General features: G+C 37.2%; 2 protein-coding genes and 1 long non-coding RNA gene across 4 annotated transcripts in view; 1 reads left to right on the top strand and 2 right to left on the bottom strand.

Annotated features, from left to right (window-relative positions):
- Nucleotides 1-1,210: 1,210 nt before the first annotated feature.
- Tm2d3 (TM2 domain containing 3) lies at nucleotides 1,211-9,622 on the bottom strand. Of its 2 annotated transcripts, XM_046435837.2 has the most exons (6): nucleotides 9,467-9,622; nucleotides 8,941-9,033; nucleotides 7,274-7,431; nucleotides 5,795-5,969; nucleotides 4,241-4,316; nucleotides 1,211-1,535 (listed from the first exon to the last, which is right to left on the bottom strand). In XM_046435837.2, exons 1-6 carry the CDS (start codon nucleotides 9,555-9,557, stop codon nucleotides 1,370-1,372), a joined length of 759 nt encoding a protein of 252 aa, XP_046291793.1. In that variant the 5' UTR covers nucleotides 9,558-9,622; the 3' UTR covers nucleotides 1,211-1,369. The 2 variants fall into 2 exon arrangements, with proteins under 2 accessions (XP_046291793.1, XP_046291799.1); XM_046435843.2 differs by lacking the exon at nucleotides 8,941-9,033 and having other exon boundaries at nucleotides 9,467-9,599.
- A 39-nt stretch (nucleotides 9,623-9,661) lies between these two features.
- LOC124087126 (uncharacterized) overlaps nucleotides 9,662-18,808 on the top strand; it is a 56,482-nt gene continuing 47,335 nt past the window's right edge. The window contains exons 1-2 of the long non-coding RNA XR_009226069.1: nucleotides 9,662-9,878; nucleotides 9,966-13,566. This is a non-coding gene — a long non-coding RNA (uncharacterized LOC124087126). The remainder of the gene's footprint in view (nucleotides 9,879-9,965; nucleotides 13,567-18,808) is intronic.
- Nucleotides 10,748-18,808, bottom strand: part of Tars3 (threonyl-tRNA synthetase 3) — a 68,448-nt gene continuing 60,387 nt past the window's right edge. Inside the window, exons 16-19 of the mRNA XM_046435826.2 lie at nucleotides 17,793-17,897; nucleotides 13,990-14,062; nucleotides 13,182-13,296; nucleotides 10,748-11,901 (exon numbers count right to left, since the gene is read on the bottom strand). Coding sequence (XP_046291782.1) covers nucleotides 11,753-11,901; nucleotides 13,182-13,296; nucleotides 13,990-14,062; nucleotides 17,793-17,897 — 442 coding nt within the window. The 3' untranslated portion in view covers nucleotides 10,748-11,752. The remainder of the gene's footprint in view (nucleotides 11,902-13,181; nucleotides 13,297-13,989; nucleotides 14,063-17,792; nucleotides 17,898-18,808) is intronic.

The following is an 18,808-nucleotide window of genomic DNA, read 5'->3' as shown; positions in this document are numbered from 1 at the left end:
AGTTAACAAAGGGCTGCTTTTTGCTGTTTAAAAGTTATTTTCTAAGGAAATGCCAGTTCAACCATGAGTCTCACAAATAAGAAAAAAGTATTAATTTACCCTTTAAAAGTCCACACAAACTGTGAAAAAACAATTGCCTCAAATTATTGCTCTATGCTCACAGACAAGTTTCTAGAAAAACAACAACAACAACAACAACTCATGACTGGCTGCTTTGGAAGTAGAATGGGAAAGCAAATGTAAAGGGGATGCACCACCTAGTGACCAGAGCTGGAACTGCTCTTGATGAAATCCAGATATACCTAATCAAGAAGACACCCATTCTTCAAAGGCAAGTTACCACCAAAATGATTTAATTCTCTTTTCAGGGAACCTGTAATTAGCAAATAAACTAGAAAAAAAATAAGAGTCCATCTCATGATATTTATGTAAATACTCCCAAGAGATATTTTATAGCTTCTAGATCAGGTATGATGGTTAAGTCTTCTGGCTATTAATATGTGCAGATGTTTAAAAAGCAATACACACAGACACCTAAATTTGAAAAGAAGAATGTTAAGAATATTTAAATGTTTCAAAAGCAACCTTGAGTAGAACCCACTTTGAATAATTGCTTTTCTGTCCAATAAAGTGTTCACAAGAGAACTACAATAATTCAAAAACATTTATCACATTTACCAACACTTCCACTTTATCAATAAAGACTGCTGGAATGTGGCAAAAATAAACATTTTACTTCTTAATAATAAAGGTAAGTTGTTATGACTATTCAAGATATTTAAATATAAAAACAGGTGTACAATATTTCTTAAAGTGTAATTTTATTAATTTTAATACATTTGCAACCCTCCACCTTATTAACAAAATTTGAATCATGGCAACTAAACACATAAGTTCTACATTTTACTTTATAAAGACCAGACTATACTGCAAAGCTCAAAAGATGACTGAAGCAGACATAGAAAACCTTATTTAGGTAACATAATCAGAGCTCACCCATTCTCTACATTCACAACTGAATGGCTTTTCAAGACACCCCCTTCAGGTTGAAGATACAAACCACAGATTGACTCAAGCAACAATAAAACTAACTTCATGGAATTAAATGGTCTTTCCATCACTGCAGAATTTGTTCTTCTGGGTTTAAGTTTATATTTTTTCACAGAAAAAAAAAATTCAGGTAAATAAAAACAAATTCCAGGTTAGCATGTTCAGTGTTTAACTTCTTTATTTTACCTTTATCAAGGCAAGCAAAGTACAGATGCTGTACATTAAAAACATACAAACACATAACTCACAACACATCAGATACTATAGGCCAACAGACCTTTTCCTAAGGACTGCTCCTCTCTGAAGCACATAACCACAGCTAAATGTACAAAGAGCCATCTGCTGGTCCCACGTAGCCAACTCCAATTAGCAAGACATCTATTAGTGTCCATATTCCCAGGCCACCAAAGCTGAAGAGCTTGCCCAGGCCTTCACGCCACTGGCCCAGGTAGAAGCGGTCTGCTCCAAACCCACCTAGTGTGATGCTGCAACAATAAAGTAGGCTGAAATCCGTAAATGTAGCCAGCTATGGTTTAATATCCACGCCAAGTCACATTTGTGAAAAGGCCTTAAATTATAACAACCCCTAGTTAGAGCATAAATGACCATTTCATAAATTCACAACACCAAATAATGCTGGGCAAGACTGCTTATCAAAAATAAACACATATGGCTTAGCATGTACAGGGCCTAGGATTCAATCCCCAGCACCAAGAAAAAAAATGAATAAAGAAGCATACAATTTTTAACCATGGTGAAAGATATGTTTTTCTCTTTTTAATAAAAATAATCAATCTCATTGCTTTTAAATCAAATTAGTCTGACAGAAAGTGTTCTGACATGTAGTCCTGAGCTGGAGTCTTGAGGCATATACCACAATGAACTAAACCAGATAAAGTTGTCTTAACTTTCTTCAGTCACTCTTTTTTTCTTTTTGGTACTGGGATTGAACTCAGGGGCACTCGACCACTGAGCCACATCCCCAGCCCTATTTTGTATTTTATTTAGAGACAGGGTCTCACTGAGTTTAGCACCTTGTTTTTGCTGAGGCTGGCTTTGAATTCACAATCCGCCTGCCTCAGCTTCCCCAGCCACATGCCCGGCTTTTCAGTCACTCTTATCTAAAAATTTAGTATTACGAATTAATGATTCTTAAGTACTTCAAATCTTAAGATCTAACAATATCAGGAAAATATTTATTATAAAGATTTCAAAACTCAAATTAAAGGAAAGAGTAGAAAACAGTTTCCATGAACCAGCTCTCATGATTATTCACATTCAGCCAACTGTGTTTTGATATTGTTAACCTACAACCTCCCCCTACTGCAGAAGACTGCTGGCTCTGTCTTTCCAAAGGAGGTTCTGCATCTGTAGTCAATCAACCACAGATCAAAAATATTTTGGGGGGAAAAAACTGCATCTGTACTAAAAATGCACAGACTTTTCTTTTTGCCCTTATTACCTAAACAATATAGAATACAATTATTAACATAGCATTCAGGGCTGTGGCTCAGTGGTAAAATGCTCGCCTAGCATGTGTGAGGAACTGGGTTCAATCCTCAGCACCACATAAAATTAAATAAATAAAGTCATTGTGTTCATCTAAACTAAAGAAAAACATTAAAAAAAAAACTATAGCATTCACATTGTATCAGGTATTATAAATCATCTAGAGATGATTTAAGCACATGGAAGGATATTTGTAGTTCTATGCAAATACTGTGCTATTTTATATAAAGGATGTGAGTATCCAAGTGGACCCTGGAATCAACACCCCAAGGCTTCTGAGGGACAACTGTACTTTGGGGCATATCTCATTTACAGAGAATATTTTAAAAGTACTATGTTAACCCTGAAATCATTGAAAATGCAAATTGTAAATTGTTTGCAAAGAAAATATGAGATCCATTTTTAATATGTGCCAAAGTGTTCAGTAAGATGCCGTAAAACTAGAAATAAAACATTGATTTAAAAAAAGAAAAGAAAAAGTACTATGTTAAACTCTATGAAGGAAACAATTTTTAAGTCCTTAAATGTATCATGGTAATGTAAGATGTTAACTATGCAGCAGAGACTGGGTGAGGGGTGTGCAAGAAACTCTCTACCATCTTTGTGACTTTTATATAAGTCTAAAATTACTTTAAATTAAAAAGTTTTCTTTTAAAGTCAATTGCTAGTTTAATTTGAATAATTACTGACAAAAACTATGTATGGCCAGCTGTCAAATCTTATTTTGTCATGTCTAATTTCCTATCTTGGATTCCTCTTTTACTTTCCAATAAACCTCTGGTCAGCACAAACCCTAATGTAATGTCTCTCACAATGGGCAATTTAGCCTTCTAGGGAACATTTGTCCAGGTCTGGAGGCATTCTGATTGTCCCCACTAGGGGAATGGGGTATGACTGAGAACTAGTAGTAGGTATAGGCTAAGGACACTATTAAACATTTTCACTATGCACAGGACAGCTCTACTACAAAGAATTATTTGGCTCAAAATGTCAACAGGGAGAGGGTTAAAAAATCCTGCCCTATGTCACATATTGCAGGTCTCAGGCTCTAACATCAAGATTTCATGGTAGATAGCATAACTTTTTGATTAAACATTTAACCAGGGCCCCACCTGTCTTTCCCCTTAGTGGGAAGACTGATAATCCTGATGAAAAGTTTAAAATATAAACATTTTAAGAGTTATAGATCTGTAATTATCTGGATGATAAAATTATAGATAATTTAGTTTTTCTTTATTTTCATTTTCCACTTTTCATTATATTATATTATAATAAACTTATATAAAATAGCTTACATTATATAAAATGTTATTTTTTATAAGGTCAAAGTTACTTAAAATTTAAAAGTATACCTTGCAAAACCTTCATATTTTAGCCTATGCATTTTACTGATTCACATAAGTTCAAGATGGGAACTCTGATTAGTCCTAATGCTCTACAATAACAACTCAATTAAGTCATTTCTAGAATGACTTAAAATCTAAATATGCCTGCAGCTAAATTCTACAAAAGTACTGTCTGATCTTTTTACCTATCTGCACCTGTGTATTCTAGAGGCTATCTAACAGAAGTGGTAGGATCTTAGCAAAGGATGTGTCTGGCTAAGCCTAATGTTTGAAAAATTGCATTGATCCCAAAGAAATCCAAATGGTATTTTTAACTTATTAATACCAAAGCTTACCTTAGAGCCAGAGCAGTCGACCACTTATAACCTCCAGTCCAATTACAGTATAGCATTTTGGGAAAAGTACGATTACCTTACAAAAAGAAAAAGGAAAACACTCTACATTAAAAAATGGATACAAAAATACTCTCTCGAGATGTCATTATAACTAATGCCTTATAATTTAGAATCAAAAGGTCACCTCTATTTATAATTAGTTTTACTCTAGTTAATAACACAAAGAAAGTCCTTACCATCTATAAGCACAGATTTAATACTTAAATCAGTTAAGTTGGTGTTAAAACATAAAGAATATGAAATGCTCTACTAGATATCAAAACTTTGGGTGAAGACAGATATATACAACAGGAAGAGCCAGCCCAGAACCAGCACCACATATAAACACTTGACATATAATAGAGAGTGACAGAGATAGGCTGCAAAATTGGCTATCTATGAGGGAGGAAATAGAAAAGTGAATTTGCCTCCTAACATCTACCAAAGTCAATTTCTTGTGGATTATAGTGCTAACTGTGAAAGGCCAAACTTCCAGTTTTTAAAAGAAAATAAATATAGAAAATTATGAACCTGGGGTGGGAAAAGAAACAACAAAAAGAAGTGGTTAACTATAAGACTAATTATTTAATCACATTTTCAAAATTCTATTAATCAAAAGATACTCTAAGGAAAGTGGGGAGGAAAAAAGTCAAAATCTGGGAAAGGGTTTTAGGGTCACCTAAGGATAGTACCAAGAATATAAAATAATACCAGAAATCTTTAATATTAGACAAAACCTAAAGATAAGACATACTGAAGATCTAGATCATCAAGAATAGTTATGGGCTACCACTGGTGGGAATGTGTAAACCATTCTAGAAAATAAGACCTGAGGGAGAATATATGCCAGACACACTGCTACAAATGTACAAACAGAAGATAGGTACAGAAATTTAAGAGTTGCTGCAATAGGTAAAAACAGCAAAAAATTCAATACCTTGGAAACTGGATACACTGTTGATACAATTTTATAATTTATAATCTGACAGTGTAAAAATAATAAGTCCCATTAGAGCCCTAATGTTGAGAGGAAAGAGGTCCCAGAAGACCACAGTCTTATTTTATACATCTAATCTAAAATAAAGAGCATATCACACTATATTACACACATACACACAAACACACACACACACACACACAAACAGAACCACAGAATATTTTAAAAGGGAAGTGGATGATGAAATTCAAAAGGTGTTACCTCTATGGAGAAGGAAGAACAAGTGGACAAAGGGAACATTCAGGTGGTTACAGTGTATCAGAACTGTTCATTGTTAATCAGGGGAAATTCAATTACTATGTTTTAGATCTGAGATATTTTTTGTTTTATGCAATTTTGTATTTAAAAAGAGTTGCACATTTTCCATACATTTCTTTCTTAGTCTATCAAGTCTACTAATGCGGATTGGCACAACTAAAAAACTGCTAGTGTATATGATAAAATAATTAAATTTTCAAGTTTCTGGTGAACTTAGAAATACTTTGTTTATGAAATTCCTTGAACTCTGACTGACTTACCCAAGCAATGGATGTGATCCCGCACTGTGCAGTTGGCAGTGTAACGTTGCCGAGGACAGGACACTGTCATGCAGCTGGTGGAATTGGAGCACTCATAATCTGTTTCAGGAAGCTGCCAGCAAAATCTGCAAGTCATGTTGATGATAAAGCTCTTTTGGGATTTGAAGTCTTGATCCTATACACCGAAGGACACAGAATTAATCAATCATGATACAGTTATTTGTCATCATGTCATTAAGACTACATAGGCATATAATACAAAATTTCTAAAATACGTATATTTAGGACCTAGCAGTAAGTGGGAGAAAAATAGACACAAAAACAATATGTATGCAAAACAAATGTATGTTGTATGATCTTATAATCATAAAAATATACACCCAAATATATACTACATACCAAAGTGGGGAAAAACCTACATAAACTCATATCAAAATAGCAAAAGTTATTTCAGGGTGATAAGATTATTTTACCACTTTTGCCTAATTAACTTATTTTATAATCAGTACATGAATTTTATTTTAATTATTTATTTATTTTTGTGCCAGCAATTGAACTCAGGGATGCTTAATAGAGTACATATATTTTAGTAGTATAGAAAAAAGAAAAATTATTTTATAAGGTCATAGTCACAGATAGCTGCCTGATGCTTCTGTGAGCATAGCACACTGCCTTGCTTCCGAGTTCCAAATTTTCCCAGCATTTTCCAGCTTAGAACAATCACATGGCATATATGTCTGTATTGCTGTGTGTCATGTAGTTCTTCTCAGTTGGGCTGCCTATTGGGTGACCATGCCAAGTGCTCATGGAGATGACAGGGAAGACCTGGAACTCAGAAGCAAGGGAATGTGCTATGCTTACAGAAGCACCAAGCTGGGATCAGTGAACTTGGATCCTTCTCCAAACTTGCAGCTCAGTGACCCTCAAAAAAGGACACTCTTACCTTTCTTTCAGCTATATTTCTATCTGGGATTTATTTTGGACAAAACAGGGACTTAACTTTTTTTTTTCCCCAGAGAGGTATGCAGTCATTCCAGCATTTATTGAATCCATCTTCTCATTACAAAGAACTGACTCCTTTGCAAGCTCATCTATGTAAAAAGACATTTTCATGCCTCTATATTATACCAGCTCTCACTACCAAGAACACAGAACCCATCTGCAGGAATTACACCCACTTCAGATACACTAGTAAAATGAGACCTTCTCCAGGTCTTACAAAACAACATTTCTGTCCTGCACATTTTCATATAATACCAACTGGCTTGTCAGTTACCAACATAATTGGAACAGTAGCAATTTGATAAGGAAGGGAATACAGGATTTTAAAATTTATTTCTATTTATGTACTTTACAGGGCTGTTATAAAAGAATACAAAAACAATTTCAGAATCTCCCTCCAACAGTCAAATCTAACAACACTTTTAACTTGGGAATTTATAATGCATTTATTTAGAATAGGTAAGCTGCAGTACTTACAACACATGTAACAGAAGGTTTCACTGTACAGTCAAAAGTGACAGGCTTCCCATAGACACAGGAGAAATTTGTAGCACAGTCTATACAGTCTGCAGGAAGTCTGCTACATAAACCATTGCTTGGACACTTCATCATATAGGGTGGGATTTCGGTACTTTCTGTGAGAGGTGAGAGAGTGGCTTATTCTCTCTTGACACTGATCAGAATAACAGGAAAACAATTTTTCTAAGGTGAAGAGACACAAACATTAGCAATGAGACACTACGCTCGAATGCAAAAAGCACTAAGTTGGAGTCAGAGTCAGAGAGACACCTACAATTAAAGTATGGTTCTGCCACCAACCAGCTGTATGACCAGGTGGGCAGCATACTAGTAAAAAGTATTTCAGTCTTGCCTCCCAAGTGGCCATGAAAATTGAAGATGCTCATGTACAAATAATGTAGAGAAAATGTCAGATGCAAGTTAGCAGCTCAAAAAATCTACCATTTATAAGACGAAAAACTAAATCTTAGACAAGGTAGGAGTTATGAAAAATCTCAGGGAATCTATAGTACAAATGAAGCCAGAATTCAAATCTCTCCATTTCCAATCCAAAATTCTTTTCATTCAAATTTACTGAATAGGAAATGAAGCCACTGACACCTTTGGTGTACCAACTCTAGAAAACACTTTGTCATTATTCCACACTGATATTTCAATAAGCCATATTTGCTAATATAGTATTTATATTTTTATAACAAGGTTCAAATTAATTCCATATTTTAATAATTTTTTCAGCAAGTTGCAACTTTTTTCCCAATCCAAACAATGGGGCAACACATTTTTAACAGTTAATAGAACATAAAAGTCACTAGCATTAATGAGAAGAGGGGTTTTCAAAAATGTGTAAAAGAGCCAAGAATTCTTGCGTTTTCTCTTTAAAAAAAAAATGCATCTTAAATCACATTCAATCAACTTTCACATTCAAAAAGGAAGCCTAAAATACCTCTTCCAGTTTTGAGTCATTGGTATAATGGAACTCTAAAGGAATGAAACTACTTTCCATTTACCAAACACCACTGTATTAAGCAGTCAATCTACAAAATACAATTTTCTTTTCTATTGTTCCCATTTCTACGTGGCTGGAGTCTGGACACTTTAGAACCACAACTGCTTTCAGGCAGTTGGGCTAATCTCACAGCCTGAATGGAGAGGAAACAAAGGCCCAAGAGGGGTGAGTAATTTCCTCAAGTTCCCAATAGCACCATGAGACTCAAGACTTCATGTCTCCATTAATCCCTCTCATACGCTTCCAATTCATACAGCATTGGGGGGCCTTTTAATCACCAGCAGGAACTGGGTGCTAGAAATAGAAGGAATTTTCTGAAGGGAAAGAAGCACTGGTTAAAGGTTACTTTGATCGAGGAAGTGGAAAAATAACAGAAATAAGACTGAAATGAGAAGCGTGAGGTTGGAAAAGAGATGAGGTAGGAATGTCAAAAGGTATTCAAATACCAAAACTGTCTACTGAAAATGGCTGTGTATCTGCCCGTAATTCACATAACCTAAGATACAATACACAGTCAAAAATTAAGTGACTTCGTATACTAAAAGAAACTGTATCAAAAACAGAAAGAAACTACTGTATATAAAAAGGCACATTTACTAGAATAGAAAACGTCTAGTACCTGCTGCCCTGGGAACTACTGTGAATGTACGTGTTGGGCCCGGATCCTTTATTGCCTGAGCCAGCGGCTGCGAATGCTCTAAATTTAAGGATCCTACAATTAGAGAAACACGTTATCCCGGGATATGAAAACCTTGGTTTGTGTGGTTAACACGCAAGTACTACACCAAGCCAATAACTGCTCTTGAAAACCTCAGGGTCTGACTTCCCCAAGACAGAGAACTGAAAGGGCGCATCACCAATAGGGTCTACACCGTTTCGAGTCTGCAGCTAACAAAGGCGGTTTCAAGTTGGGTTTCTGTTTCCCCGGCGGAGCCACGGTGAGTTCCCTCTCAGCTGGAGGGTTCGGTAGCGAGGTAGCTGAGCACAGGCTCCGGCGAGGCATCCAGGGCAAGCCAGACTGCAGCTACCCGCCGCCCGCCGCCCAGCACGCAGCCTCTGTGGTCCCGGCCCCAACGCTTCTAGCAGCTCCTGGGACCCTCTAAACTCTCAGCCCGCCCTGGCGCGACCCCCGACCTTTAACTCACCACCACCAGATAGAATGTAGAACTGCGAGAGGAAGAGCAGCACGCGACACAAGCGGCGGAGGCGCAGGAGCGGTCCCGCCGCAGCTGCCATCTTGCCGACGCGCGCGCACTTCCGGGCCGGGGGGCGGGGTTCCCGGCGCGCGCCTAATGGGGGCGTGTCCGGGCGCGGCCTGAGAATTCCGGGGCGCAGGCGCTCTGAAGCTGTGGTCCCGCGCTAATCTGCGCCGTCCCCTTCTTCGCCGCACCTGCGGAAGGTCACCTGGAGGAGTGCAATCGCCTGACCCAGTGAAAATGCTCGGTCCCCTAGCGTCCCTCACACTGACTAGACGCGTGCCCCGCCTCCTTCTCCTTCCACTGCAGGAGCCTGGGAAAGGATCGCCGTAGTACCGAAATTCACCCGAGGTGACTGAAGGTAGAGGCGGAAATTTGGGAAGTTAGGCACTATATTCAGGTAGTTGGATGCATACGTTTAGAGATAAACGTTGCTACTGTGTGCTAGGTACTGTGCGAAGGTGCTGGGACCACATTTCATAACTGGCCCTGCCTTACTAGCCAACTCCTTAAGGATACGTGGTATTTAGAGAAAATTCCTGTACGACTGGGAAAAAGCCCGATGTGGGATTTTTCACGCGAAAGGAGGGTCCGAGCACAGCCTCTCCCCGAAGGCGACCAGCCTAGGGTAAGGAAGGGAACGCTTTACCCACCTATGTCTGTTCCCAGCACAGCAGACGTCTTGGGGTGCCTCTCTATTCCACCCCTCTTCACCCGCCACAAGATGGTTCACTTTGGGGTCTTCAGGCTGTCCATGAAATAGGCCGAGTTCGGGCCCCTCTAAAACTGAGAGCAGCTTCCTCATGCTGAGAGAGTAAAGGCTGAGGAGCTGACACCCCCCCCCACCCCACCCCGTCTAAGACACCAAGGAAGCCCACAATGCCAAATTGTTCCCTGCCCTGCCCTCTAACGTAGGCTAACTAAATCTGCATATGGGTATTTCCTAATTTTTGTCTCACTTTGCCTGCCTCTTCTCTTTTTTCAAAAGCTGCCTTGTCCTCAGAGCCTCCCAAGATGGAATTGTGAAATAAAAATTTTCTTCTAACTTCCTTCAAAGCTGGCTTTAAATAAAAAACCTGTTTTCCTACCAATCTGAATATTTTGGGAGCAACCAGCAGTGGAGTAGCCTCTTCTCCAGGGCTGTATTACTGTCACCCTCTAACACCCACTCTTTCCCTTGCACTTTTGATGAGTGAAAGAAGAAAAAAGAACACGGAATAACACCTGGCACATGCTTTAAAATTTTTATCACAAGGTACACGTATTACTACTACACAGGCCTGACATATGACACTTTGTTTACCAACTATTTCACAGTTCACATTCCTCAGGAAGTAAAAATCAGAAATCATTTTGAGTCTATAAATCAATAAAATGTCATTCCCAACAAAAAAGCAATTTAACTCTAGGTGAGCATCTTACTGGTATAAGCCCAAAGCCGAAACAAGGAAACACTGTGTGATGCATTGTATTGGGGAATTCATTATTTCTAAAGCCGAACAAAACTTAATTTTTAATTAGAAGCATTAAAACTGCAACTCTTAAACTACAATGCAAATAACAGATTCCACAACACTGAATTTCTTTGATGTTATGAGTCCTTTGTCAGTAATTCAATATTTATTAATACCTGCTTTACTTATTGTTGCCGGTTAGTTAAAATAATTAAGTAATGATTCCATTTAAATGAGATAGTTTCAATGTTAACTTAAAAACAGCCATAAAAATATCTGAGACATAAGAAAATAAGATTTCCCCTCAAAGTCAAAAAGGCTTTGTGGACTTTTAATGGAACCTATCTTTTTCCCCCCTTTTTTCTTAGTGCTGGGGATAGAACCCAGGTCCTTTTGAATTCTAAGCAAGCGCTCTGCAACTGAGCTCTGTCCCTAGCCCTGAAGCCTATCTGCTGAAAATCACAAGTCTTAGCAATAACTTCATATATCTCATTTTCTAGTGTTTCCATCTTTCAATGAATAATATCTCACTATTGAGGTCTCTGAAGTCATTGATTGCTTGGAAATTTCCCAAGCTTCTCTTCTTATCATCTTCAGAACACATTAATGAATTAACTTTATACATATATGCTAATCATTCACTGTGACCCATTTCAACTGATCCCATGAGTGGATCCATCAGTGGGTCCAAAGTTCTTAGAAGTTCTAACATGTTAGTTAGGAAAAATACATTTGCAAAGGTCAAAATAGATTACATAGAAGCAAGTACAAGGAAAGCACTTTAAAAGTCTTCCTCAGCATTTAGTGTACGTGATTTCTTGAGATTCTTCAATTTATTAATGGCAGAAGTTACTGAAATCTCTCCATGAATTTTGTTGTCTCTTGTTCGAACATTTACAGCATTATTTATCTTTTCTTTTTCTCCAACCACTGTAGAAAGGAAAGGAAATAAATCAACCATTAAGTCAAATGTGGTATTATGAGTCTAACTGAATTTTTCTTCAGTATTAGTCACTAATTATCTATCTAATGGTCATTAAGTTCATGCTTTAGCTGAGTGTCTTGAGGTAAGGAATGACTTCTAATCACATCTTTTTACTGCTCACTTGAGAATACAGTATTGTGGCCATGGGGCATGAATTAGAGCAGGAAATATTACAGATCCCCTGACTCTACCTGGTGGTACTTGATAAGTCAAAAGATGCACACAGACCCATGCTGGCCAACCAGAATTTTCTGGGATGTGGGCAAAAAGCTTGTTCTCGGTAGTAATCCATATTGTGAGATGATAGCAGGAATCTGCATCCATGTTTCTTGCCACACAAAAGGAACAAACTGGTCCACTGATAATTTCAACAAACTAGATACTCAAGTGAAGCATAAATGACTGGTGCAAAAACAGGAACCAGAAATGGGGAGAGATAATCCTTGTAAGGGCTGAGGCTCCTGTTTACTTTTCTAATGGTTTGGCTGTTTAGGTCTACTTTTCATGACTTGGGTACCCTTCTGATAAATCTTTGTCTAACCTAATTTGAGATTCTGTCACCACAATGAGCCTGATTAAACAACACAATACCTACCACAGAGTCAAACATTATCAATGAACAACTGTCAATAGGACAACTTTTTATGCATATTGATTGTGTTTTCTACTACTCTTTCAGCTTATGAGAGAGAGCAATACCATGCCTGCAGGCATGTCAATATCAGTTTCTCTTGATTATACAGGTTTACAATCAAAATTTTAGATTCTGTATCCAATTACTCATGTTCCTTAAGGTATTTTTTTTCACCTTAATTCTTTTCTTTTGAAAATTTGGAATCTTTCTCATTCATTTGTTTAATTCCCATGATTTCTAATAAACCAGCAAAGCAAGGAAAATATTTCAGTTCTGTCACATGGCTGAAACATAAGGAGAATAATTCTACTGAAGAGGTTATTTTCAAATTTCTTTCATTTTCATTTGAGATGTTCACTATTGTTAATAATACTATACAACAGGATTCATGTGGAACTTTATAAGTCTTCATCTAGCAAATAACAGAGGACCTAGCAACAGCTAATCCAGGACTCTTCTTTGTACATAGATATTAAACAGTCAAACTGTCATAATCAAGTAGTTATGCCATAGTCCTTATTTTGCCTTTTTTAAAAAATTAAAGCAAAATAATATAAACAAACTGAAAAAATATAAACAAATTTAAGTTACCCAAAATAAAATTATATTGAGCCAACTGTGCATTTCTTATTTTCTTATTCAGTGTACAACTGTCATCTAAATCAACATCGGCCATAAATCCTTCTTCAAAAAATTCATTGGATACCTGGAAGAACAAGGAATACTTTCATTATTACATTATTTTTGGTAGACAGACTGACTCTAGGACAGCCCTCATTATTCCCATCTGATATTCATACCCCTGTGTAGCCCTCTACCCTGTATCAGAGTCGGTCTGTTACCCACAGAGGAGGGCAGAAGTGGTGGTAGTACACTTCTGAGGCTGGGTTATAAAGGACTGCATCTCTCACTCCCCAGATCACTCAAGCTGCCATGTTGTGAGGACATTCAGGCAGCCTAGGAAGAAGTCAATAAGGTAAGGAGCTGAAGTCTATGTGAGTAAGCCTGGAGGACTGCAGCCTCATCAGACACCACACCAGAATGCACTAGCTATGCTGCTCCCAGATTCCTACCTCGAGGATGCTGAGATAATAAAGACTTGCTGTTTTAAGTTGCTCAGTGTTAGGGAAATTGTTATGCAGTAACAGATAATAAGGTATTCTTCTCTAATAGAACCATATGGAAAAGAATAATTTAATTATGTTTTGAAATACTAATTTTTCAAAAACACTGTGATTCAACTACATGGATATGACCCGTGTTACTTCCAATAACTGAAAACTTATTAAATTAATGTGTTAGTTATACAGTATTTTAAAGCAGGAATGACATTTCAAGCCAATGACCGACACAGAATACATGGCAAAGTATTAGGTACTTCAAATGTCTCTAATTTTACCTGAACTGCATATTCTTCACAAGTTGAACCCACAGGGATGACCATCACCTGACGAGGAGATAGCCAGAAAGGCCTGAAAAGTATACATTTTCAAAATCATTTCAAAATGACCACTTATTCTGTGATTAAAAAATAACCAAAGATTTTTTTTCAAGTATGGCTTTACAAGAGAGCAATTTCAGTGGAATGGTGTAGAAGCAAACCAAACCACATTAAGAGTTAAAAGGCAGTAGAGTAGACAAAAGGAGAAACCTGGAATTTTGATAGGAAAAGAGAAGGAAGAATGGGTTGGAACACAGATGGAAGGTTAATCACATACTTGTGCTTCTGGGCATTTATCCCAAATAAATGAAGACTTATGTTCACATAAATCCTGCACACTAACATACATAGCCGCTTTATTTGTAATAGCCAAAAGCCATAAATACCCCAAATATCCTTCAGCAGGAGAATGGTCAAATTTTGGTGCTTCCACACCATGGAACATCATTAAGTAAAAGTGAACCAAGTGTTGGTACTTGACATAACACTGATGGATCTCAAAGGAATTCCACTGAGTTAAAAAAAAGCTGATCTGAAGAGGTTGCATACTATATGATTCCGCGTACTTGACAATCTTAAACTGACAGCATTATGGAAATGCAGAACAAATTCATGGTTTCCAGATTGGTGGACAGGAGTGAGATAGAGCATTAGTGGGAATAATAAGAATAGGAGGGTCCTTATAAGTGAGTCTTGACTGGCAGCAGTTATTCCATCCAGACACTGTGATAAAAACCTTATAGAACTAAGCACACACACGTGTGTGTATGTGTGTGTGTGTGTGTGTGTACAGAAACACACACTCTCTTAAATGAGTACAAGTGAAAGTGGTGAAATCTAAATGAGGTTGGTAGATCATATCAATGCTTATTTTCTAGGTTGTGATACTTAAATTCGGCAAGTGTTGCCATGGGGGTGGGTGGAAACTGGGAAAAGACTATGCTGCACCTCTCTGTATTGATTGTGTCAAAATGTAATATTTTTTAAAAAACATGGAGGGGTAGGTAAAAGCAATGTTTGATGTGGACATTTGCCTATTTCTTCATCATAATTTGTAGGTGGAAGGGTATGCAATGGGGATTATTCCCAGACAGTTCTTTGTGAATGTGCATATTTATATATTTTTTCTTAAACTGTAGAAATAAAATAACATATGATGGACATAATTAAACATTTGATGAAAAACAGAGTGTATAACGTGCTCTGGCCTCAGTCTGTCCCCAGTCTTACTTTCCCCAGAGAACCACATTTTAACTGTTTTTACTTTTAGTTTTTGGAGACATTTCCCTCACAGGTCAGCTGGTGTCAGAAATCTTGGTCCCTGTGAGGAGGACAGCCCATACCACATACTGGCACCACCTCCTGTCTCCTACTTCATCTCCTAATTCCACTAGTTATCTTTAGTTGTTTTTTGTTTGTTTGTTTTTGCCACTTTCACACTACCATTTTAATGTAAGACACCATCATTTCAACTGGATTTTAAATTAACAACATGGACATTCCTTCACCAAGTTCCAAATCACTACATGGCCTCTGGGGATACAATTTGCCTTCAGTAGTGATACATACTGATCCTAAGGTATGGTACCATCAAAATTATTTTGAAGGTAGAAGGGAATACGATTGGGACTATTCCCAGATGGTATTTTATGAATGTATATATTTATGTATTTTTCTTAAATTGCAAAAATGAAATAATATATATGGTAAACATAATTACATATGATAAAATACAGAATATTGGGTATAAAAGAAAGAAATATATACATATTAACTCACACTTAGTATCTATAGTCTTGCCTATATTTTTGGCTTCTGTATAATTTTAATAGCTTAAAAGCTCCATGACACCACAATATATTTCTCCAAGGTCATAAATCAAATATCTCAGATATACACAGACTCTCTAATTGCCCAGTACTTTTGGAAGACTCTCAGGGAAATTTCCTACCTTATGATTCCTGCTCAGAAATTTTCTTCCCTGCCCTCTCTTGCCATGAACACTAGAATGCATGTGTGGGAACTAGTTTGTGGAAGATACACAAATACAGCACCCTGACTATAATATACATATATATATATATATATATATATATATATAATTATATAATTACTCATATCATGAGTAAAGTGGCCAGTAGGTAATATTCATATATATTATATATATATTTTAGTTGTTGATGGACCTTTATTTATTTATATATGGTGCTGAGAATGAAACCCAGTGCTTCATACATGCTAGGCGAGCGCTCTACCACTGAGCTACAGCTACAGCCCGTCACAGGGCTTTTGAGGAACCTGTGACAATGACTCTAGCACTGACAGCCAGTGCCCAGTATCCACAGTCGAAGCTACAGGTATTATGCCTAGCAATAATAGTGGTGGGGGCTATAGATCCTGAAGGCAGAATCAAACTACATGAGCAAATAGTCAGTTTCTTAAACATGGGATGGGAACCAAAAATGGCTGGTGTGCCGCATTTTCACAGGTTGTAGAATGCACCTTCACGGGATGTGGGCTGTAATTCCAGGTGTGGCTGGCTACTTCTGAGAGCAGTGATAGTGAATTCAACAATACTGGCTCAGGCCTTACTTCTTGGCTATAAATTACTTCACAGTGCTGCTGGCAGAAAGCATGGTAGGAAAGAAAAACAAAGTAAAATTCAGAGTAACTGTCTTCTATGAAAAGAAAGTGAACTTTGCTATCTTTTCTGGCACTGGCACTTGCTGAAAGGGATCCAATGTAATCAAACTGCCACAAGACAGCTGGCTGCTCCCCCTGGGTTATGGTACCATACTGTGGGATCAAGATATATCATTACCAATGGTAAACTGTGTCCCCAGAAGATATGTAGTAATATAGAACTTGGTAAGGGAATGTCCATGTTATTGAGCTCATGCATATCACCTACTGGCCACTTTATTCATGATATGAATAATTATGAGGGACAAAAAGAAGTTGATGATAACTGAATGGGCCCTCTTGTATAGAATGCTGAAACTCTCTTCAACAGTGAGGACCTTACAGTGGGCAATACCACTTTCATGGCCCATTCTGAGGAATCATCCGTAAGTCCTCTTCCCTAAATCTATCTGGCATTTATTTTTCCAATCTAATTATTTCTATATCTCTGGTCTTGTGGCCAAAGTAGTACCCAGAGCCCTACATCAATGTAAAACTTCAGACCTCTGGCCAGTTTTCCTTCCAGGCAGAGGGGACCATAGGATGTACCATTCTACATTCTGCATTGGAGAGCATTTTCCTTTTCCGCAGTCATCCCTTGATTGGACTGTGATGCTGTGGCCATTCTCTCTGGGTTTATACCAGTGTATTATTCAGCTATTTATGGATCAGGTTTCCATGTTTTCTTCCCAGACAATGGTCACAAGGAACACCCAAAGGTAAGCAATACAAACTGAACAAGAGATGGCAGTGTGACAAGAGACAGTACCCTGGGAAACTGAACACGTGTTTTCCAGACAGTAAATGGATCTTTGACAGGCTTAACACAGGTGAAAAGATAACTCTTTAAAAGGACTGAGTTCCCCAAAGGGAATATAGTGCAATTTTATGTCACTCTGTTTTTGCTTTCTTTGTTTCTGTTTTCTGATCTGGCAAAAGGAACAATAATTCTTATTTATTCTTTGCATACCTGCTAATTATAAAAGCAGGAGCTGCCATTTTTCCTACCAATTTAATGTTGTTAGCCATGATTTTTTAAAAATAAGAGACATCTAGCTTTTCTCTTTCGTGTCACTTACCATTTCCCCCCATAGTTTTCTGCAAGAATGGCTATCATTCTTTCCACTGATCCCAACACTGCTCGGTGAATGATCACAGGTCTCTTCTTATCATCCCCATCCTTACTAAAAAATGAAAATTATACATTTGAGTATTTTTCTAAAATTAGGTAATAACTTTATTATATTCTTACCTTATATTTAATTTTGTCTATAGATTTAGATTAGTGTTTCTGGGTATCTTTCCATTGACTATTTCTTTAGTGGCTGTTTTATTTCCTCAAAACAAAAGATTGCTTTGTCTTTTGTTTCATTATTTTTAACAAATTTTATTAGACAACACTTAACACATACAAAAGTACAGAGAGTAATGCAATCAATTCCCATATTCTCTTTCTTAAATTCACAGGCAGTTTTATCTGATCCTATGTACCCCATTCCTGCCACTACTGTGCCCACATAGTAAACCTAATTTTTCAAATTGTTTTTAATATTTGTTCTAGAAGTCCACTGGTCAAATTCCTTTCATAGACCTAAAACCTTCATGACACATGTCTTACATTTAATGATCTACTCCCCTTTAGAAAAAAATAGAAAAACAAAGTATGACTCTTAATCAAAATGAAGTAACCACCCTGAGATCTATGTGCACATTTCTCAGAAAGATAAATTTTACTTCACTATAACAAATATAATAGGTTCTTATGAGAAAATTTTATCTACAAATTGTACCAGCTAGGTACTACTAAAACATACACAAACCAAACAAAAACAGAGACTAATTAATTAGCTTTACTTCAAATGAAGTAATATTGGATAACATCTCCATCAATAATTTCTGCTAAGGGAAATTACCTTTAGATCAACATCAAACAAAACTCCCTGTCTAGATCCCTCAGAAAGTTTTGGGGTGAGTGAATGGCTTCAATCCAGCCTTATGCAGGCATATGTAGAAATCATTTATCTCACAAACTTAAACCAGCATAAGATATTCCTGAATGATATATTATGTTGTTTTCTATAGGAAACAAAAGAGA

The sequence above is a fragment of the Marmota monax genome, unplaced genomic scaffold (genome assembly GCF_021218885.2).
Source record: "Marmota monax isolate L192 unplaced genomic scaffold, Marmota_monax_Labrador192_F-V1.1 WCK01_AAM20220418_F8-fsc00005, whole genome shotgun sequence".
Taxonomy (NCBI): Eukaryota; Metazoa; Chordata; class Mammalia; order Rodentia; family Sciuridae; genus Marmota; species Marmota monax.
Note: the sequence above shows the minus strand (reverse complement) of the source record. Positions and strands in the feature narration are given on the sequence as shown.

Bases quoted from the DNA above. Each gene is read 5' to 3' on its own strand.
- Tm2d3 (XM_046435837.2), bottom strand. From the start codon at position 9,557: ATGGCAGCTGCGGCGGGACCGCTCCTGCGCCTCCGCCGCTTGTGTCGC. The intron at 9,034-9,466 runs GTGAGTTAAAGG...CTCTAATTGTAG, and splicing joins CTACATTCTATCTGGTGGTG to GATCCTTAAATTTAGAGCAT. The intron at 7,432-8,940 runs GTACTAGACGTT...CACCTCTCACAG, and splicing joins AGTAGTTCCCAGGGCAGCAG to AAAGTACCGAAATCCCACCC.